The sequence below is a fragment of the Phyllobates terribilis genome, unplaced genomic scaffold (genome assembly GCF_046119375.1).
Source record: "Phyllobates terribilis strain yellow unplaced genomic scaffold, ASM4611937v1 Scaffold_11__3_contigs__length_659146591, whole genome shotgun sequence".
Classification (NCBI taxonomy): domain Eukaryota; kingdom Metazoa; phylum Chordata; class Amphibia; order Anura; family Dendrobatidae; genus Phyllobates; species Phyllobates terribilis.
This window is the reverse complement of record NW_027362771.1, coordinates 80,498,203-80,521,191: the sequence shown is the minus strand read 5'-3', so window position 1 is coordinate 80,521,191 and position 22,989 is coordinate 80,498,203. Positions and strand designations below refer to the sequence as shown.

The 22,989-nt window shown below is 42.7% G+C and overlaps 1 protein-coding gene across 1 annotated transcript; it reads left to right on the top strand.

The window, feature by feature from the left end:
* On the top strand, window positions 1–21,482 carry ATP6V0E1 (ATPase H+ transporting V0 subunit e1). Its single transcript, XM_073651306.1, has 4 exons — window positions 1–204; window positions 2,909–2,956; window positions 18,749–18,861; window positions 20,618–21,482. Exons 1-3 carry the CDS (start codon window positions 101–103, stop codon window positions 18,840–18,842), a joined length of 246 nt encoding a protein of 81 aa, XP_073507407.1. The 5' UTR covers window positions 1–100; the 3' UTR covers window positions 18,843–18,861; window positions 20,618–21,482.
* Window positions 21,483–22,989: the final 1,507 nt, after the last annotated feature.

The following is a 22,989-nucleotide window of genomic DNA, read 5'->3' as shown; positions in this document are numbered from 1 at the left end:
TGTCACATGACGCCGCTAGGTGTAGTCACATGACCCGGAGAGTTCTCGCGCAGTAGTCGGAGCCCCGGAGTTGTTTCGCTGCTTTCCGTGAGGTGACAGCATGGCCTATCCCGGGCTCCTCGTTCCCATCATCGTCATGACCGTGTTCTGGGGCATTGTGGGCGCCGTGCTGCCGTGGTTTATTCCCAAGGGACCAAATCGAGGGTGAGGATTAAAATAGTTGTGAGTTCTTCTTCGGAGTGTGAGCTGCAGTGAGCGCCATATTCCTGCGACTTCTCTGCCGGAGACATTTCTTCTCTATAGACATGACGTGTATGTGAGCGCTCCACAGACATTAGAAGGCCGGAGGGTATGCCAGGGCATGTGCCAGCCCACCATGGTGGGCCATAGAGAAGAGCCTCGCCAGTGACTGCGGGCCTGACCGGAGATAGGAAATGGCTGCTGCGTCCACAACTTCCCCTATTACACAGGACAAGGCAGGAAAGGATCAGTCACATGTACCAGGGCGGGTGGGAAACTCTGATGACCTCCTGACCGCTGCAGCCAATCACTGTGCCAAAAAGTGGGCCTAGATAGCATCAGAGAAGGAACAGCAGAGGGGAGTATTGTTTTCTTTCTTAATCACAAACAATCCTTTAATACTACATGACTGTAATGCCCACCGCTGGGCTGTCTGCCGGTCAGGGGCGCCCGACGGCGGGACTGTCTGCCGGTCAGGAGGGGTAGGAGCGCCCACCGCTGGACTGTCTGCCGGCCAGGAGCCCTAGTTTCCCTGTAAGGAGCTGTATTTGCATGTATGACTACTGCTCCTCCACTGTCGGTGAGCCTGATGGAGATAGCCGCTTGCACACTGGACTCGGGGACCCCCTTTCTCCTGACCACTGAAATCCCCAGTGGTCAGGCCCTTCATCTGACAAGTATTCCTCCCAGCCCCTGATGCATTTGCCCGCTCAGCCGAACTGTTCATACATGTGTTGATAATGGGAAGGGGTGAATAAGCCTCTCTGGTAGTCTTTGTCCTGTTGATAGGGACAATTTTCCCCAGTGTCTGGGGTAATTCCATGACATAAAGTGGCGGTATATAGCTAGGAGGCAGCGTGCGTGTGTATGGGCTGAACGCTACTGACACATTAGATAATGGTCTGGTTCCTCTTGAATCGGAGGTGTTGCTGGCATTCACCCAATATGTATGGTCACCTTTCGGCTCTGCTGTATGTATTGTTGGGGTTTTCCTTCATGAGTACAAACATTGGGTTTGCTTTCTGTCTGACACTGCTCTTTATGGGGGATCACATCTGCCTTTTCTGTAGTGTTCCTCCTTCCAGCACATCTGGTCACCATGTTGGGATTTCTTCCCTCTGTGTACCAGTCGGAGTTCTCTTTAGCTGTTGGCTTGTTGACAGTGCGGCCTCCTCGGCTAGTTTATAGTGTAAACCTTCATTCGCCCATTCGTGTACAAGCAGCTTGTACTCGGTGTGTTTGCCTGAGACCAGATGGGAGTAGACGTCCCCAGGAAAAGCCGGCTCAGGTTACAGGATATACTGTACACATACGAGACCTCTCCAATGACAATCAGCTATGATTGTGAAAATAGGATACAAATACATTTCTATTTACTTGTTCACCCTGTATCTAAACATGCACACTGTGAACACATGCCACGATTGTCCTGGGAATATTCTCCTCGGCAGGGGTCCCCAGCCTGTAGCTTGGCGTAAGGTGGGAACCCCCGGATGTAAGTGTAACTCCTCAGTGTGATTTCAGTGGAAAAGCTTTGGCTGTCATTATACTGGTAATAGGGGGCTCTGGGTGCCACTACTGTGAGGGGGTGGGGTCTTTCAGACCAAGGTCAGAAAGGTTGGGAACCCCTTCTCTTCGTTATCATGCCATAGTATTTAGAACTACATACTATGGGTTTATTATTACATTTATTTTATATTTGGTGGCAGGTGGATTTAAATTTGACTTTGGATCTTTCTGGAAAAAAAAAATCAGAAACCGTGTTTTTCTGTCCCTTTGTTTAGCACGCTATGTTTTGATTAATTATAAACAGTGGCCCCTTTGTGAATACCTCCCCCCTATCCATTTCCTATAGAATGTTTTCCACTGTACATTATACATATTTGCCTTTATTGAGAGGCCATGGAGTTTCAATGTTTACAAATGCTATAAAAGCTGAACAGAGTGCATTGGCTAGAGCTGTGCAGTGGCTTTATTCCTGATATTACATTGACTGGCTTTGTCTGACAGATGTATAGCTAATTTTCCTTAGCTAGCCTCCACTCTGACTAATGAAGATTGGCTGCAAGTGGTGGACACGTCTGAGTCAGCTCTTTATACGGGTAATTCAGTAGCTTGCTAGGATGCAGCATGCATATATACTAGGGTGCCGGGGACGATGGCTTTCAGCTGGATGGTACTGGAGGTGTATGGGCACTCTATGTTGATCTGTTTCCTCATTTTCTCCACCAGCCTTCTAGTTTATAGACATGCCATTTTCTGTTGTTCTCGGGTGTAGGGGTATGGCTATAGCTGGCCATACACGAGCGAGCTGTAACCGTACTTTTGTATGGCTGCTTTTTCACCTGACTCCCTTATACACATGAGCACTCAGCCTGGCATAGCATTGTTGTGTTTTCACAATGGAGAGAGAAGAAAGCCATTGTCAGACAGGCTAGGGATTCCAACTGCCCCATTCTCCTCACCCGTAACATCATCTGTCGGGGGAGAGTTGGGAGGCCCCCCCATATACATCAGATGGTTGGCCAGCTTTCCTCTATGTGTGGGAGGTGGCGGAATGCTTAGTGGCAAAGTGTCCTTATTTAATGTAAAGGCCTGCAGTAAAGATAAAGGTCTTGTATGGCAGGTTTAGTTTCTGATGACCTCTAATTCCTGCTCTTCTTTCCAGGGTCATCAATACAATGCTGGTGACATGTGCGGTCTGCTGCTACTTGTTGTGAGTATAAACAGCTGTATTTTGTGTCCGTGTGCAATGACTTTGATCCGCCCTTCTGACTAGCCATAAATATGATCCTATCTGTCTACTAAACACAGTACTGGGGAAAGGACTTCTGGGTACATCTCAAGTGTAAAACCTTTTTACTTATTGCCCTGAAAATTAACAAAATAAAGCATATTGGGTCGTAGCTAAATTCAATTCATTTTAAAGGTGAATTCACACGAAGTAGGATCTGTCTTTTCAAAGCAATCCGTTTTTTAATGTATTGGCAGCCGCAATCACTGACTCTACTCCTGGCAAATAGCAGATCATCGGGGGAAGCCGCTGCCAGCTAAATATTTGCCCTGAGGATGAATAGCGTACCATGTCATAAAAGTATGGCATGAGTCCACCAACAGGAGAGACCCTTAAATAGAGCAGGTCTGTAGTCCCGTTCATAGGGGAAAGGGTGCTGAGCAGGAGGAACACCCCACTGCACCCCCTCATTATGTTTATATGTCCTAGTAGGGCATATGAATGGGGTTGTCTTCAGACAACTTTTTGAATATATCAAACACCAATAGAAATATAGCTATTAAGGTATATATAAAAAATTATAGCCACTGTCTGTCACTGTATTGCACACATTACAAGCTCTTTTCCAACTATACTCTTACAGCTGCATTAGTTACATGCCCGAGGTGTATAACGCCTGGGGACAACTTCTAAGTCCCCTTATTTGTAAGGTTGCATGTAACTTGTACTGCCTAAGATTTTATTGAGTGTGTCTTTTACTTTTGTTGCTTCTTCTGATACATGGTGTTCTTGGTAAGATAAGCTGCTGCCAGAGGAGTCTGGCAGCGGCTCTCACATAGAGATCACTCCACTGTTTGGAGGAGTCTTGAGAGATGGCTGCTGGCTGAACGATCAGTGGAGCCATCGTACAGCCAACATGTGTATGTGGCCCCTTAGTCTCTGCTCTGTTTCTGATGGTTGAAAGGCTGAGAAATACCTAAGCCATATGCATACATATACTGTCTCCAAGATGCCCCCATACACAGTCACGCTGGCCTGAGCATACATTTTTTTTATTGCATATAAGAGTAGGGGTAAGACACTGCCAATTCACATTTTTCAGTTTTGTTATCACTCTGCTTTTTTTTCACCTAAAACTCTTCTTGTTTCATGTCTGGCAGAGTAATTGTGGCCACAAGATTGTCACTTCCATAGGGATCTAATCTATGCAGCATCTCTGTAAAGGTTTTTAGTAACAGTACAGCTTCTGTATAATGTGAAGGTGGGCTGCGTCTGCCCTGTCATAGAGAAGGCCAGCAGGTTGTCATGAGATGAATTTAGTCCAGACTCCTGGTCGGCTCCCAGTTTCCACAACACACGCTCTAGCTGAAGGCTGACGTTAACTCCTGCTTGCCTAACAAGCCTCCGTATGAAATCACTGAGTGCTGAACTCTATTCTGATATCTTTTAAATTCTTCTGTGAGCTGCTGTTTTTATTGCTGATAGACTACATACATTATGCCTTTCCCCAGTAAAAGCCATTTATGTAATCATTTGTTATATTTATAAGGATATGTTCAACATTTTCTGAGGATTTTGCTGCAAATTCTTTGTAACCTAAATGTTAGGAAGAGCCATAATAAGCAAATTTCACATTCCTATTCGAAAAAAGTTGTCCACTACTTGGACAGCTCCTTGTCATACCCCACGCTTGGCCCCGATAAAATAAAAAAGCTTATACTCCCCTCCTGTGCCAGCGCCTTTCCAGCGGTGTAGACAATCTAGTTCCCGGGGCTCTCATGCAGTTTTTATGACAACTGAGCTTGGCGCCCAATTAGCGCTGGTGTCGCTGGCCCTGCCTTCGAACAAATCCAACATCAAGAGGAAGTCAGGGCTGCTCTGTCACTTCCTCTTGATGTTCGATTTTTCGCCAGTGCTGATTGAGCGCCAGGATCACGTGTCATAACAACCGCGCGAGTGCCGACACCGCTGGAACGGCACGGGAGGTGAGAATAGGCTTTATTTTATCGGCACCAAACATTTACATGAAGAAGGGGTTGTCCTAGTATTGGACAACCCCTTTAAACCTCAGTAATCAAACATGCCATTGCTGTGCATTGTCTTGTACTAAAAGATCAAGGGCTCATACTCCTCTGCGAGAAAAATGGACAAGTGTAATCCGATAAAAAATCACATTGCACTCTGACTAATGTTATTCTATGATTGCCTGCTCATCTACAATTTTTTTTCTCAGATAAAACTGATAAAAAAATCGTAGCATGCTGTACGTGGTCATGTATATTGGACGAGACTCGCCAATGAAAGTCAATGGGTGCGATAAAAAAAATCGCAAGGCACGCGGACCATGCGTGTGCCATCCGATTTTTACGCACCCATCTTCTATAAAACCTGACATTTGATCAGCCAAGTACAGTAAATTCACAGTATGACCTGTCAGAATAGATGTATACATAGAGTAGATATATACATAGAATAGATAGAAAGGTGTCAGTGACATATATATATATATATATATATATATATATATATATATATAATTAGTGTGTGTAGTTTACTGTACATGTATTTAGCTAATAATTCAATACATTAAAGAAAAAAATGGCGTGGGGTCCCCTAAAATTTTAATAACCAGCTGAGGGAAAGCGGTCAGCTGGGGCTGATGTTTATAGCCTGGGAAGGGGGTAATACACATGGAGCTTCCCAGGCTATTAATATCAGCTCACAGCTGTATACTTAGCCTTTACTGGTTATTAAAATGGGGGACCCCCCAAAAAAATGACGTGGGGTCCTACGGTAGTTAATAACCAGCAAAGGCTAGGCACGCAGCTGCAGGCTGATATTAATAGGCGAGGAAGGGGCCATGGATATTGGCCCCTTCCCAGACTAAAAACATCAGTTCTCAGCTGCTCAAGAAATGGCATATCCATAAGATGCGCTTGGCCTCCGCTCTTCCCAATTGCGCTGGTGCGTTGGCAAGTGGGGTAATAGGGTTGGGGTTGATGTCAGCTTTGTATTGGCAGCTGACTTCAAACGCAGAGGTTAGTAATGGAGAGGCGTCTGTTAGACGCCCCCATTGCTAACCCCATAGTAATATTGAAAATTAGAAAACACCCTGAATAAAGTTCTTTATTTGAAATAATGACACAGACTCCTTTTATTGAAATAAACACTCCCCCGTCCCTCTTTTACCCATTTAGTATGGAAAAGGGAAAAATAATAAACCACCATATTCCTCACCTGTCTGACAAGAAGATAGTCCATTTACCCTGCAACATGTCTAGCTCTGCTACATCTAGATTCCTTGCTTAATGGTTGCGTGATACAACCATTCAGCCTGGCATCCTGCAGAGCAGCTCAGTGACTCGCTGTGATAGAAATAAGGTGAGTGCAGTTTATAGCCAATGAACTCCGTTCACCTCAATGATGTTGGTTTTTTTTTTGGGGGGGTGGGGTCCCTATTTTATCAACCAGTAAAGGCGAAGTATAAAGCTGTGAGCTGATATGAATAGCCTGGGAAGCTTCTTGTGTATTACCCCCTTCCCAAGCTATAAACATCAACCCCCAGCGGTCGACTTTCCCTCAGCTGGTTATTAAAATTTCGGGGGCCCCACGCCATTTTTTTCATTTGTTTATTACTTAAATGTACAGAAAGCTACACACGCAAAGCACTGATTATATATCTCACTCACATATTTCTATTTGTATCTATCTTTTTTTAAGAATATTTAATTTGAAAACTATCTTTAAACGACATACAAAATTACTCTATGTAATAGCCAATGTTAAAATCGCATTGCATACGAATGTCGTTCTGATACTAGGTGAGAAAAATCATGCTGTACTTGCATGACACTCTTCTGACCTTTCAGGAACAACATCGGACCGATTTTTATTTTTTTTATATTTTATTAACGGTGATGGGTATGAGCCCTTGGGCATATTTTCTGAGTGGTATCCTGGCTGTCCTCCTTACGCAGTGGCCCCCTAAGTTACAATATTTTCATAGAATGATCTGCCTTGGATCAATATAGCTATCTGCCCACGATGCAGAAATTTCCTGAGCATTTCTGCATCTCCTTGGCAGAAAAGACGCATGCGGATTTTATATGCGTTTTTTTCAAGCGATTTTGAACATCGCTTGGAAAAGTGCTTGGCAAGTTGGTCACACTATATAAATCCCATGCAACTGGCATGGATTTACAGTTATATGAAAAAGTTTGGGCACCCCTATTAATCTTAAGCTTAATGTTTTATAAAAATTGGTGTTTTTGCAACAGCTATTTCAGTTTGATATATGTAATAACTGTTGGACACAGTAATGTTTCTGCCTTGAAATGAGGTTTATTGTACTAACAGAAAATGTGCAATCTGCATTCAAACAAAATTTGACAGGTGCATAAGTATGGGCACCTCACCAGAAAAGTGACATTAATATTTAGTAGATCCTCCTTTTGCAAAAATAACAGCCTCTAGTCGCTTCCTGTAGCTTATAATGAGTTCCTGGATCCTGGATGAAGGTATTTTTGACCATTCCTCTTTACAAAACAATTCCAGTTCAGTTAAGTTTGATGGTCGCTGAGCATGGACTGCTCCCTTCAAATGATCCACAGATGTTCAATGATATTCAGGTCTGGGGACTGGGATGGCCATTCCAGAACATTGTAATTGTTCCTCTGCATGAATGCCTGAGTAGATTTGGAGCGGTGTTTTGGATCATTGTCTTGCTGAAAGATCCATCCCCTGTGTAACTTCAACTTTGTCACTGATTCTTGGACATTATTGTCAAGAATCTGCTGATACTGAGTGTAATCCATGCGTCCCTCAACTTTAACAAGATTCCCGGTGCCGGCATTGGCCAGACAGCCGCAAAGCATGATGGAACCTCCACCAAATTTTACTGTGGGTAGCAACTGTTTTTCTTGGAATGCTGTGTTTTTTTGCCGCCATGCATAACGCCTTTTTGTATGACCAAACAACTCAATCTTGGTTTCATCAGTCCACAGGACCTTCTTCCAAAAAGAAATTGGCTTCTCCTAATGTGGTTTTGCATACCTCAGCCGACTCTGTTTGTGGCGTGCTTGCAGAAACGGCTTCTTTCGCATCACTCTCCCATACAGCTTCTCCTTGAGCAAAGTGTGTTGTATAGTTGACCGATGCACAGTGACACCATCTGCAGCAAGTTGATGCTGCAGCTCTCTGGAGGTGGTCTGAGGATTGTCCTTGACTGATCTCACCATTCTTCTTCTCTGCCTTTCTGATGTTTTTCTTGGCCTGCCACTTCTGGCCTTAACAAGAACTGTCCCTGTGTTCTTCCATTTCCTTACTATGTTCCTCACAGTGGAAACTGACAGGTTAAATCTCTGAGACAGCTTTTTGCATCCTTTCCGTGAACAACTATGTTGAATAATCTTTGTTTTCAGATCATTTGACAGTTGTTTTGAGGAGCCCATGATGCCACTCTTCAGAGGAGATTCAAACAGGAGAACAACTTGCAAGTGGCCACTTTAAGTAGCTTTTCTCATGATTGCATACACCTGGCTATGAAGTTCAAAGCTCAATGAGGTTACAAAACCAAAAAAAGGGCTTTAGTAAGTCAGTAAAAAGTAGGTAGGAGTATTTAAAACAAGAAAATGATAAGGGTGCCCATACTTATGCACCTGTCAAATTTTGTTTGAATGCAGATTGCACATTTTCTGTTAGTACAATAAACCTCATTTCAAGGCAGAAACATTACTGTGTCCAACAGTTATTACATATATCAAACTGAAATAGCTGTTGCAAAAACACCAATTTTTATAAAACATAAGATTAATAGGGGTGCCCAAACTTTTTCATATAACTGTATATTGTGTGACCAACTTAGAGGAAATTTCTACTTCAAATGCTGCATCTAAAGTCAAAAAAAAAAAAAGAAAAGAATTTAAAAGGTAAAAAGAAAAAAAAATGTTATACTCGCCTCTCCGGCGGCCCCTGGTCTCCTCCCGGAGGCGTCCTCTCTCCTCAGCGTCCCGCGGTTTACTTGCAGGACCTGCGGTGGCGTCATTTACTCAGCTGATGGTCACGCGACCATCACCTGACTGCTGACGTCCGAGGTCGCGTGACCATCAGCTGACTAAATGACGTCACCGCAGGTCCTGCGAATACACCGCGGGACGCCGCCGGGAGGAGACCGGGGGCGTCCGGAGAGGTGACTATGAATTTTTTTTTTTTTGCTTTGTAATTGTTTTTTAACTTGCAGGTACTATGGTACCCGGGTTGGAGGAGAGCCTCCTCTTCTTCAGACCCGGGTACCTTCCGCACATTGAACCGCATAACATCCGCATGTATACATGCAGGTATTATGCGGTTCAATACAAGTCAAAATGGCACCCAAATTGGTTGTGCTGCGGATTTTTCTGCAATGATAATCCGCAGCTGAAATTTCCTCAGCATGCACAGCACATGTGGATTATCATTGGGATACATCCCAGACCTCTTACCAAGCGATTTTAATGTGTTTCCACGGCGGAAATGCTGCCGCGGAAAATCATTAAATCCGCATCGTGGGCATTCAGCCTAAAGGGAATCTGTCACCCCCTGGGAGATATCAGACCTCTACTATGGCCATACAGGGTATAGAAAAGTAAATCTATATATACCTGTATGGCCCATAGTAGAGGTCTGATTGCAGAGAAAAGTGTTTTTATCCACTCTGCTTCCCACAGGATTGGCGCTAGAGCGCGTTTTGCTTCATCCCGACCCCGTCTCTCCGTGCACTGCGCTGCAGGTTTCTATTGCGGCAGAAAGTGACAGTGACTCCCTGGCACCAGCGCAATAGATTCCTGCGGCGCAGTGCACGGAGAGACGGGGTCGGGATGAAGCAGAGTGAGCTCTATGTGAGCGGTGCTTTGCGCATGCCCGGGAGTCGGGGAGCACAGTGCACATCACAGGGCCCTGTGACGTGCAGGGGAGGGGGGAATATGGTAACTAATCACATAGGCGGGGATTTCGGGGAATAATAAGCTGATAAGCGGGGATTTCTTGGCGTCCCCCGGATGCCAAGCCTGTGGAAAACAGAGTGGATAAAAACACTTTTCTCTGCAATCAGACCTCTACTATGGGCCATACAGGTAAGTATAAGTTTACTTTTCTATACCCATAGTAGAGGTCTGATATCTCCCAGGGGGTGACAGATTCCCTTTAATCCAAGTTCAACAAGCAGTGCTACATACACTTCCAATCTATGGCACCTCTCTATGTTACAGTATTGCTGGGTGTTACCAAGTGTAATAATGCAACAATGTTGCAGGTCATCTAGCCTATGTCAGTATGTAGCTCTACCATTACTAGGTATTTAAAGGGAGTCGATCAGCTTAAAATGACTGGTAAAACAAAGCACAGGTTCTCGGCCCACCCTCAGTGAAACTTTCCAGCTCCTTATTTTTCTTCGGTCTCCACCCCCATGTGGTGTGATTGACCGCTTTGGCTTTACAGGAGGGTGGTAACTAGTTAGGAAGATGAACTGAACTGTCTGGCCACATTGAGGGTGCACCAAGCAGCTGTACTTCGTTTGCACAGCCAGTGTGTGCTGAAACACTCCTTTTAAAGGAGCGCTATAAAGTCCCAGGTAATGGTATGTTACCATGGTCACTCGTATAACTTGAGCATATGTTCATGGAAGATTTCAGCTAGATAGCTTTGTATCCAGCAGAATGACAGAATACTACTTTTTTTCTGAAGTGTAATTTAAAGGGAAAATGCCCTTAGAAAATAATATAAGAAAATTACATTTGGCTGTAGTCCATCAGCCTACCTGTAAGGCTATGTGCCCAAGAAGCAGAAATGCTTCGGATTTTTTTCCCCATCTCCCTGGCAGGAAAAACGTATGCGGATTTTACATGCGTTTGTCAAGCGTTCTTCACATGCATTTCTGCATGCGGGTTATCACGCGCTTTTCCAAGCGATTTTATCATCACTTGGAAAAATGCTTGACAACTTGGTCACATTATATAAATCCATGCAACCGGCATGGATTTATATAGTGTGACCAAGTAATAGTTGAAAAAAGAATAAAAATGGTAAAAAAAAATAAAGAAAAAACATACTTACCTTCTGATGGCCCCTGGTCTCCTCAGCGATGCGTCCTGGCTACCCGGCGGTTTGCGATGGTGTAAAAGAACCTTCCATGACGTCATTTAGTCATGTGACAGGTCATGTGACCACTGACTTTGCTGTACTCATGCGGATATTAAGCGATTCAATGCAAGTCAATGGCGCCGTTTTTCCACAAAATGAATGGACATGCTGCGTTTTTTTTCCGCAATGATAATCCGCAGCGGAAATTTCCGCAGCCTGTGCACAGCACATGCTTATTATCATTGGGGACCATGGGGCACGTATTACCAAGCATTTTTTAAGCGTTTTCGCTGCGAAAATTCCACGGCAAAAATGCTTGAAAAACGCATAGTGAGCACGTAGCCTAAGACCCAGATCCTCTTTCAACCACTTTTAGAACAGGTGGCATTCTTATGAGGTTGTCTGCTGAAATCTGTGGGAGTTATGGAGACATTGAAGCAAGCATCTTTCTTAAAGGGAACTAGTTATGTAAAAAAAAAAAACACTAATAACTTGCAGATATGGGGTTAATCGGTTAATCTGTAGGCTAATGTCATTTTAAATGTAAAGAGAGGAGAGAACAAGGCGCAATGGGTGACTCAGTATTGCAATTGTTAGAGGGGTGTGGGGATGGCTACTAACCTTGTGAAGTTGTGCACCTCTGCACAACCCCAGTGTAAAGCTCCAAAAGCTCCGCTCTGTTGGTGGCTGTCATCTATTTCCAGCGGCGTTCACAGATCCTGATCTGTCGGTGGTGGATCACGTGGTCAGGTTAGTTGCATGTAACGCCGAGATGGACGCCCAGCTTCACCAACACCCCCGGCAGCGTTCCGGAGGGGTTAGGGCAGCGCAGCTTGGAAAACCAGGGTAGTAATTCTAATTAAATTGCTCCCACAGGTGAAAGAACAATAGATTAAAGGCCGCTCTACCGCACCCCAACAGGGGGAAAGGGACATTCAGTGAATATGAATAGCGGTACCAGAGGGCCAATAACAGGGCAAAAATATTAAAAGGACTGGTTTATTAATACACACTAGTGTGTATTAATAAACCAGTCCTTTTAATATTTTGGCCCTGTTATTGGCGCTCTGGTACCGCTATTCATATTCACTGAATGTCATTCTAAAGTCATGCGGCGGCTGCTGCATTGAGCCTGACTACTGAGAGGAAATGTAATTTATTCCTCCCGGCAGTCTCAGATTTGTCATAGAGGCCCGGCTTTAGACACCACTCGGTACATAGTGAGCGGCAGCTGTTACTACACCCCAGCACTGAAAGCTGGTGTGTACTGATGCATTGCTGAGCCAGCTGTCAGTCAGTGCCGGGGGTGTGATTACAGCTGCTGCTCACTATGTACTGATTGGTGACTGAAGCCTCGTCTCTATGACTGAAAGCTCCAGACTGGCAGGAGGAATAAATTTTAATTTTCTCCCAGTAGTCAGCATTCAGTGCAGCAGCTACACGGCTTTAGAACGCTATTAACCTGCAGATTAACCCCGTATCTGCAGGTTAATAGCCTTTTAGAATATGACAGGTTCCCTTTAAATTTCATTGGAGATGATACAAGACCACATCTCTGCCTTAGAGAGGAGCAGTGCTATTGTACTTTTTCAGTGCATTCAATGGATGAAAAACGCTATGTTTTGAGGCTGCGTTTTCCTGCCAAGAGATGCAGAAATGGTGCAGAAATTTCTGCACACAAAATACTCAACGCGTGCACATACCCATAAGCAATTCCTTACATATCAGGAATGATGATGCATGATGTGCAATTCCTCCAATACAGTATACACTTACTAGCTGAGCGCACAGAGAATTGACATTCTGCAGATTATTTTCTGCACCAAATGTACAAGTCAAAAATACTCAACGTGTGCGCTTGACCCTTCATGTTTCTCATTCACTTTGCTGGCATCATGTTTTGCTAGCAAATCTGCAACGTATGCACACAGCCTTAAATGTACCTCCATCTTGGAAGTATCAAGGCTTAAAGAAAGCTGGTCATAAAAAACAACAGCATTAACCTGCAGCAATAGTGCCAATCTGCCGGTGAATACCACTTTAAACGTATGTGGGTGCTTAACTGGATGTTCGGCTGAAGGGAGTAAATGAAGTTCTAGCCTCCATTCACTTCCAGTCCAGTGGGTTGTAGCGGGGGCTCAGAGCATTCAGCGCGCTCTGCACAGTGAGGTGCTGTAATCATGCCCACTGATCCCTATGTGACATACTGAGACATCAGCAACTGTAAACTCCTAGTAGACTGCCATATATGTGTGGCATGTTATGTACCTGTAAATTAGCACTAAAGCTGCAGGAAGGTACTGACAGATTCCCTTTAATACTTTTGTTATTTGATTGCTTGCATATTTACACAGGGCAGTGATAAGGAACGAACCCCTGAGTGGACACTCGTAGACCATGTTAAAAGAATGTGTCTTCAGAAAATGACCTATTGTTCAAAGGTTTTTTTTTCCCATGTGTAATTATTTTATGCTGTTGTGCTACCCCCCAAGGGAAAAGAGTAAATGGAGCCATTACTAATCTCCCCCTACTTCAGCACTGCTCTCTTGCCGCTGCTCCTCTTTGTGCACGTTCTGCAGTGGTTATGTCATAACAATAGTGCACATGACCGCTGTAGGCAATCACTGGGCTCAGCGGCTTGTTTGGTCTACTTTGGCATCAAATAAAAATAACTTGGAGTGTACTGAATGTAGATAGGGTGGAGGTGGAAGTAGATCAAGCAGCACACTCCTATTTGATGCAAATAAGAAGGTCATTATTAATTGGTTCCATAAGGTATATGAAGATCAATTCAGTGCTGTAGGCCACTAGATATATCAACATTTAGACTCCCGAGTGTTTGTCGCAGTACTGATATAATAAATCAAGCAAGGTAGATGTAGCTACTATATAGCTAAAGGGAGAAGTGGAGAGTGATGGCAGCAGCTTTAAGCATGCATCGGCATATTGACTGACAGCCATCTCTGCACTGATACATTGCAGAAACTGCTGTCGGTCACACTAGTTGGGTGTACTTACAGCCGCCATTCATTATGTACTGTGTGGTGGCTGAAGTCGCATCAGTACGTCTCCATGACTGAAAGCCCAAGGCTGCTAGAAGGAATACAATTATTTTTTTTTCCAGTAGTTGGGCTTCCAGTGTGGCTGTCGCACAGCTTTAGAATGCTGTTGACCTGCAAGTTAATCTCTTGTCTGCAGGTTGATAGCTTTTGTGGATATGACAGGTTCCCTTTAATGTAAGTTTTTAAAAAGCATAGCCGGGCTTGGATATTTTTCTTTGTAAGAAAAGGCTTCCATTTTGTCACTCTACTACACAGGACATACATATAAAGAATATGGGAGATTGTTACATACAGTACACAATCACTACTTGCCAGATATTGCTGCAGCCCCTTTAATGTTATAGAAAAAAGGGATTTCAGGACTATAAATATCCTAATTAACAAAGAAGACTCAGCATTATAGATATCTGACCAAATGAGTCAATACATCTTCACAGAGTTGATAAAAAAAGAATAGAATATTATTGAGTCAACATTTACAAACACTAGTAAAAATAGCCATGTTAGCACTGGCATAAGGAAACTGTTTTCCATACAAATAGATCAATTGAGGTTAGCAGACTGTGCTCAAAGAAAAAGGGAAGACAGAGCATGGGCATATGGGGTATATGGAAAGTAGTAATGAAAAAGTACGGTCATGGCACCAGAAAGCATATATATGGAAGAGATGATATATATATCTCCCTCCTATCACCAGTTCTCTTTTGGTCTTTGGTAGGATAGGCCTTTTAATGTTGCTGTAGGCCTCTTGACAGCCTTCCGGACCAATTTTTATTTTTGTATTTTCTTCACATTTTGAGAGACGTCTAGTTCTAATTAATGTCACTGTTGTACCAAATTTGAAGGCACTGGCAGCACAGAATAACAGTTCAAAGTAAGTACTGCCACTCAGTACACTAAGGCACGTGGCCAATCATTTAATACCACCCCCCCCCCTGCTTTTTTTCCCTCAATTCCCCCTCCCACCTTTTTTTTGATTGACAGCTCTTGTTTCATAGAGCCAGAGAAGAGTGGAGATTGCAAACAAACAGGCGGGAAGGTATATATAAATGATTGTTCCCGCCATGATGCCCCAAGCGCCTGTACTTGGTCCCTTTTAAGCCACTTCTTGATGACCATCTTCAGTGTTCCTTGGTATATTTAATGCCTTGGAGATTATTTGTACACGTCTCCTGACTGAAAACTTTCAAGAATGAGATCCCTTTGCTGTGTTGTAAGCTGTTTTACAGATGACTTTTGCTGTAAAATGTAACTAAAAATGTCATGCAAATCCTATTAGAACAGCTAAGCTTTAATTTGGGTTAATCAGTATCATTATAAATGATGATAGCTGTGTACGGACTACTATTTAACATGAGTTTTAATGTGATTGGCTAATTCTGAACCAGGGCTGTGGAGTCAGTCGGAGCCCATTTTGGTAGAGTCGGAGTCAGTATAAAATGAACCAACTCCGACTCCTAAAATATATAATAAATTGGGTACAGTAGTTCAATGCAGTTTGTGGGGAATACTTTTTCATATGAATTTGGGAAAGTTATGAAATGTCCTATAAATGTCTGTCCTATTCCTTATCTAAGGGTCTAGACTTAGCTGAGATGATTCTGTGCTACAGTAAGTTTATCAATTAAACACGAGCCACGTATGAAGGAGTCGGAGTTGGAGTCAGTGTCATGGAAATTGAGGAGTCAGAGGTTTGGCTTACTGACTCCACAGCCCTGTTCTGAACACAATCGCATCCCCAATTATAAGCGGATGTTCCCACTTATTTTTGTTTTAAGTTATTTAAATGAATTCAGTTGGTCTTTTAATGGATCTCTACAGATTATGGGTGACATTAAGAGTATGTTCACACATGTTGGTTTTTTTTCAGCGTCACAGATCTGCAGGAAATCAAGTTGCGTCAAAAACGCAGGTTTTGATGCGTTTTTTGTGCGTTTTTTATCACTGTCCTTCTGTCTTTATTTATGCATGTACATAAAGTTCTGTGAAAAAAATAATCTCATTCTGGTTTTGGCATAGTAGGGGAGGTGAATTGTTCTGGAATAATTTAGACACTGGCAATGCATTGAGTTTGTATGACACTATTTACTTTCACACTATGGTCGGCCATTCAGCTGCTCAGGGCATTGTTCAATTTCACACTTCCCTGGGCCACAGGTATTATACAATCTCACATGCAGCTCAGCCAATGTTTACACTGTACTCCTCACTAATTAAAACTCTCCTAATACAAACTACCATCTCAGTGACCAAGACAAGATGGTAAAATCACAAAAATAAATGTGTTTCACATACTGTTGGACTTGCTTATTTTCACTAAAAACGCAGCAAAACCTGATGGCTATGTTCACACGTCATGGTTTTTTTTCAGTACCCATTACTTCCATTGGCTGAAAAAAACGCTGAATGGTGATTCACAATAGTTGATAATCACAGCTCACCCCCCCCCCCCTCTTTGTAGTGACATTTGCCTAAATCATTCCTAGAAAATATTTCCATACCAGTCAGTGAGTCTGCCGGAAAGAACAGGAAGTATGACTTTAATATTAGGCCTAGTGGCCACTATAAAGATATATGGTATATATAATTTTTTAAATGGTGAAATGCCAAAAAATGTAATAAATGCATTTTTTAACATAAAACCTTATGTAAACTAAAGGTAATTTTCTGCCGACACATTCCCTTTAAGTGAGTGTTTACAGCTGACCCAGCTCTCATTTGAAGCTTAGCAACCATATAAATATATCTATAAGGTTGCCTTGGAACTTGATGGCGTATCTCATTCACTGCATTACAGATGCATTCATCCTCTGTATACTGGATGTTATACTGTGGCATAATGCTGCTGTCGTTTTTCTCCACATTTCTATATGCTAGTCCATAATGAAAAAACAAAACCCTTTATTATTCCTCAGCAGTGAACTGAACCAAGGGATCCATCTCAAGTAGCTGCAGGAGTTTCTGGGGCAGCGTTACATAACCACGCTCTTTCCAAGAGCTCTGCAATCTCTGCCTAGCTTCCTGTGTTTTTTTTCCCTAAACCCTGCAATGCAACAAAACAAGGCTGGAAAGTGCGGAGAATGAACCTCCTGAGGACGCCACTCTGACAACATTCGCAGTATAGATGCAGAGTAACGGCACAATGTGGGTTCTTGTTTGTTCAGTACGATTTCTCCATAAGCTTCACGTACCATCGTCATGTCTATGTATCAGATGCAAGAAGCATACAAGAATGACTTTCTTTAATGGGATGCTTGTTTCTTAGAATGCATTCTTGAACAATAAGCATACTGGAGTAAGGTGCGGCAAATTTATTAGGAGGCACCTGCCTCTTTGGGCTGACCACACACTAGAAAATGAAATCTACGCCAGCCACTAATAAGTGGGCATATGTTTCAGCTACAGTTTATGCCAAATTTCTAGCTTCATATTAATGCATTTGTTATACTATAACCACTTCCTACTTTTTAGAAATTTAGATACGGCAAACTCAGAAGGTCACAAAATATTTTCACAAATATATCAGAAAACTGGTGTAACTGGATTGATATATTCCTCTGTCAATTAATTTGGTGTGATGGAAGCAGGAAAAATAATCAAGTTTTATGGTGCTTAGTATCGTTTACCCAATTGTCCAGTCTTCGATTCCCATAGTATGTGCAAAATAACATCTTGTCCCAGTGTGCAGTGGTTAGTACCTACCAAGTGGTCCAAAGAAGGTCAACTGGTGAACCAGCAACAGTATTCCCTAAAGCCAGTGGCCTCTTGCAGCAGGATAGTTCCCACTTCCACATGGCAAAAATTGCTCAAACATGATTTGAAGAAGTTGAAGGCGTTCAAGATGTTGACGTGACTTCTAAATGCCCCAGATCTACATCCAATAAAACATTTATGGGTTAGCTGAAAACACGAATCTGATCCATGGAGATTCCACCTCACAAAGGATGAACTGCTACAGTCATGGTGGCATCTGACACCTTCAGAGGTCTTGTGAAGTCCAGGCCTCGATAAGTCAGAGCTATTTTTTGGCGGTATAAGGCTGAACTACACAATATTAGGCTATTCGGTGTATACAACACTTATAGGGTTTAGCAAAAATCTCAATTTTTATCACCAGCTAATATGTCAGCCTATAATTTCTGCTCAAGAAACAAGTTATAGATTGCCATAAGGCGCGGTCGTCTTCTGCTGATTTATTGTTGAGCAATGGTGGGAAATTTGCTATAGCCTTTTGAGTTTGCTTTTCTCTTAGGACGCTTAATTTACAAAGTTCTAGATTATTTTAATTGTGTGAGTCTATAGCCTTCCAGACAATATAGCTGCACTTACACATGATTATAAAGCAGATATATACTTTTGAGACTTGCAGTACAAGTTTTCTGTAAATCTATATTTGGCCTGTATATAGGTTTCTCAGAATCTTTCTCCACTTTTGGTCATTTGTACAGTACCAATGATAAGTTTACAAGCTAACATGACCTGTCTCATTGAGTTTTTATTAAATGATAGCCAGTACTATACAATTGGGTTGCCTGATCTCTGGTCTTGATCAATTACATCTAACATGTTCTCATTTTATGAATGTCATCACATACAGCTGGCTCATTGCAATTCTGTCCCAGTTAAATCCTTTGTTTGGACCACAGCTGAATTCTGAAGTTATCTATTACTTGAAAAACCATTGGCCTTAAACCGGCTCACCATTTCAAGGTAAGATATGTAACTGACCAAGGATGGGTACACAGGACAGTTTCGTAATACAGGAAAATGTAGCTCCCATGACTTATAGTTTCTATAGTTTTTAACCACATTCTGTTAGATGCTATGAATGTCTGATATGGATGGAATCGGACAGTTGAAGAACATTCCTTTTAAAGACTCGGCAAACTGTTAAGAGCCCAAATATACATCAGATTAAGGATAGCTAAACCCAGTGATTTCGACAGGACTGTCCTACAGTCTAATATGTTTAGGGGTTCTCCCGATTCTAACACGACATGACATGAGGATTGGGCGGTTTTACTTAAAACGTCTGATCCTTTTGTTCTATAGGTAAATAAATCACTGTCAGACGTATCCGGCTGCAGTTTTCTCCTCCCCATTGAAAACACCAGAATGCTCGCCCAAGCACTCATGAATATGGGAAGTCGGGTCAGGTAGCTGTTAGCCGAAGGCTGTCTAAGGAATAAATTTCCAAGTACCTGAACCTTTTGTTCTTAAGGGAGATAAGCTGCAATCCGTTGTCTGGCCATTCTAAAGGCCCCGTCACACTTTAGTGACGCTACAGCGATCCCGACAACGATACGACCTGTCAGGGATCGTTGCTGCGTCGCTATGTGATTGCTGGTGAGCTGTCAAACAGGCAGGCTCACCAGCGATCAGGGGAGCAGCAACTCCTGGTTACTAGCTTGCTGAAGCAGGAGCCGGCTGGTAACCATGATAAACAGCGGGTTACTAGGGGCACACGCGCACCTAGTAACCCGCTGTTTATCATGGTTACCACTCTGCTACGGTGAGCGGGAGGTTACCGCTCACCGTAGCAGAGTGGTAACCATGATAAACAGCGGGTTACTAAGTGTGCCTCTGCCCCTAGTAACACGCTGTTTATCATGGTTACCAGCCTGATCGCTGGTCACACACAGCGATGTGTGCTGACCAGCGGGAGGGCAAAGACCAAAAAATGGTCCAGGACATTTAGCAGCGATCAGCGACCTCACAGCAGGGGCCTGATCGCTGCAAAGTGTCACACATAGCGACATAGCTGGTGAGGTCGCTGTTGCGTCACCAAAACCGTGACACAGCAGCTATCTCGCTAGCGATCTCGCTATGTGAGACGGGGCTTTACTCCCTCTCCCCATTCAACACATTTATCTTTGGCCCAAATAGCTAGAAAAAGATGTCAACTGACAAATATTGAATGTGAATGGCCACTTTATAGGGGTATCCACAGAATTGAAAGGTAGCCCCCTATTCTTGGGTTAGAGGATAACTTACTCATAGATAGGGTTTTGGTCACTGTTGCCCTCAGGGATCCTGAGAACATGCAGAACCCCGTCTTGAATGGAGCGGAGGCACGCATGCTTGATCTTTGCACCTTTCACTGTCTATGGAACCGCTGGAAACCAGGGCTATGGAGTCGGTAAGCCAAACCTCTGACTCCTCAATTTCCATGACTCTGACTCCAAGACTCCGCAGCCCTGCTGGAAACAACTGAACGTGTACTCTATTTCCTCCACCAGCCTCATAGACAGTGATGGAGCATCTCTTAAGCATGTGGGACTAAGGCATTCAAGATGGGACTCTGTTCTCAGGATCCCTGGGCTTCTTGTGAGGAAGAATGAGCCCAGTGAGTAAGAACATGGCTAGAACTGAATAGTGTGGATGTCTTCTCCGTATTGGGTACATTTTGTGTTGCATCAATGGACTTATTCCATAATTATCTGTTTTGCTCTCTTCTGTTTTTCAGGAAAAGAACTCTGAAGATTTGCCTTAATTCTTTCCAGTACCTTAAATGCCTTAATATTTGTATTACTTGAATTTTCGCAGTTAATGCATTTCTAAACCTTGGCTACGTTTCCTTTTTTCACTCTAAATATTAATTTTTTATGTTTTTTTTTTCTTTTTATTTGGGATCTTAGTAATTCTGCGGGTCTATTTGGGACTTGACGACTTTTAAACAAATACTAGGGACATGAAAAACTGGGGAAAAAAAATTAGAGACTTCTCAATTTTTCATTTGTTCGTCATGATGGATTTGTTATGAGGTGGAAATATCCTATGGTAGCATGGCTGGCTCATTGGCTCAGTATTATATGCACAAACTTCTGGAGCCTTTGGGTGACTGGTCAGTGCATGTTGGGACATTATAACACTATGATGTTACTTTGGTCCTCCTATCACAAGAACATTGGCTACAACAGGGAGGCACAGAGGAAGGGTGGGAAATATATTAATATATATTTTTAATTTTCTGACATTTTTAATGTTTGTTTAAAATCGTTGCCCTCCCCAAGTCCCAGACCCCAACCTGCAACATCACCAAATAATTTTAGACTTCCAAAATCCCTTAACAAACCATTGCACTCAGTTGGTAAGGGATTTTATATATTTTATACATTATTGGACACTAATGCAGGAAAAATAGTGTTCAGTCTTTTTCTCTCCAGTATTGAACGATCTCCAAATATGTGTGCCCTATTTATGTAATTCCTTCATGTTTCCAACAAAGTACATTCTGTTCCTGGTTCTTGTCATTGCCACAACTCACTGTGTGCCTTTTAGTCTGGCTCTTGGAATTTGTTTTAGAAGAATAAAAAATAGTTGTATGGAAATCATGAGTTCTGTTTATGTCCTAGACTGAATGTAGGTTTTCATCTGAAAGGTTTTACACAAAGTGAGATTAAAAATATTTGTACTCCTTATGAAATCAACAGTTTAAAGGATTAATCATGCAATGGCTATGTACTACTGTCCTTTGTAAAAAAAATATATATATACTGTGGATGTATAGATTTTTTTTTTTTACTATGCACAGTATTTGCATAAGTTTTGTTACTTTATGTTGCACTTGTACTACAGTATATATTATTTTCTAGTCACTTTGTCTTTTTATCATCTCCTTCTGCCTCCTGTGCATCCAGCTTCACACGACTGAATTTTTATCTGCTAAAACTACATTTCTCAGCCACACATTGCTTCTTCTCAGTGCTGCAGGCCCCTTACTGTTTTTGTGTTCTTCCCGATATAGAGAAATCTCAACACTGGTCATTTTTATTTCTAGGGATAAGGTGATAATTGATAAAGAATATAGGGCATGAGACTCACTATTTCACCAATATTCATTACTATTTATAAGCTCCAGATTTCATTGATGGTTCATGGGGATCTCCACTGCATGACCATGCTCTCCCCTGCGTGCATTGAATTGGGTGAGCTGAGGATCATGAGGATGCTGTGAGCAAGTCTGGGGGGGGGGGGGGGTGTTTTATTAATCTAGACAAACAGCCATGACCTTATTAATGAAAAAGACAGTTAGCCCGGGTCATTTGGTGCAAATGCAGCTGTTATCAGTGGGATGTTCAGCATACCACAGCTGTTAGATGTATTAGGTGATCGGAACATGTTTGACCATTGGCATTAACACCACTGAATGGCTGAACAGTGGTAATGGAAAGTCAAGAGTTTTTTTTGGTGGGGTGAAGGGAGGGTTATCATTATGGAGTGATGGCTGTAAATCGATGCAAAAATAGGTTGTATTTATCACACATGATTATTTCTGTATGTACTGAAAACTTGAGACCACATTGGGATTAACAGTAAGAATTGAAACCTGGAGGTCATATTTGATGCAAAAACTACGTGTTTTACTTTCGGAGTGTGGGCTGAGCAAGCATATAATTTTTGTCAAGAACATCACTACCGCTGCCACCAATCTTTCACGAACACCACCTGTGTTTGATGCCCCACTTCCCACTCCTATCACAATAGGCTGACAATGAGCTGAGCACACCCCACAGCCAGGTCTCACATCTACCACTCGCCGTTTTGATATGCCAGCGAGATGCAAGCACTTGGTGGGACACTAGCACAGCTTTCCTGAGCACCAGATAGGTACTCTTTTTACCCTGTGATTTACCACAATGCAACACAATCAAGCTATACTCTCTTGTGAGTACGTTTAGAGCAGCAAGGAACAAATTTATTACATTTTGATTTAATATACAAAAAGTACAGTGCTAAAATAAAGTGTATCCAAAGCAAACCGCCTCTAATCACTCGGCTATTTCACGTACAGCTGAATTGTCACGATGGCAGTGAACAGAGTGATGCTTGGCAGCT

Bases quoted from the DNA above. Each gene is read 5' to 3' on its own strand.
- ATP6V0E1 (XM_073651306.1), top strand. From the start codon at position 101: ATGGCCTATCCCGGGCTCCTCGTTCCCATCATCGTCATGACCGTGTTC. The intron at 205-2,908 runs GTGAGGATTAAA...TCTTCTTTCCAG, and splicing joins CCCAAGGGACCAAATCGAGG to GGTCATCAATACAATGCTGG. The intron at 2,957-18,748 runs GTGAGTATAAAC...CATCACATACAG, and splicing joins GCGGTCTGCTGCTACTTGTT to CTGGCTCATTGCAATTCTGT.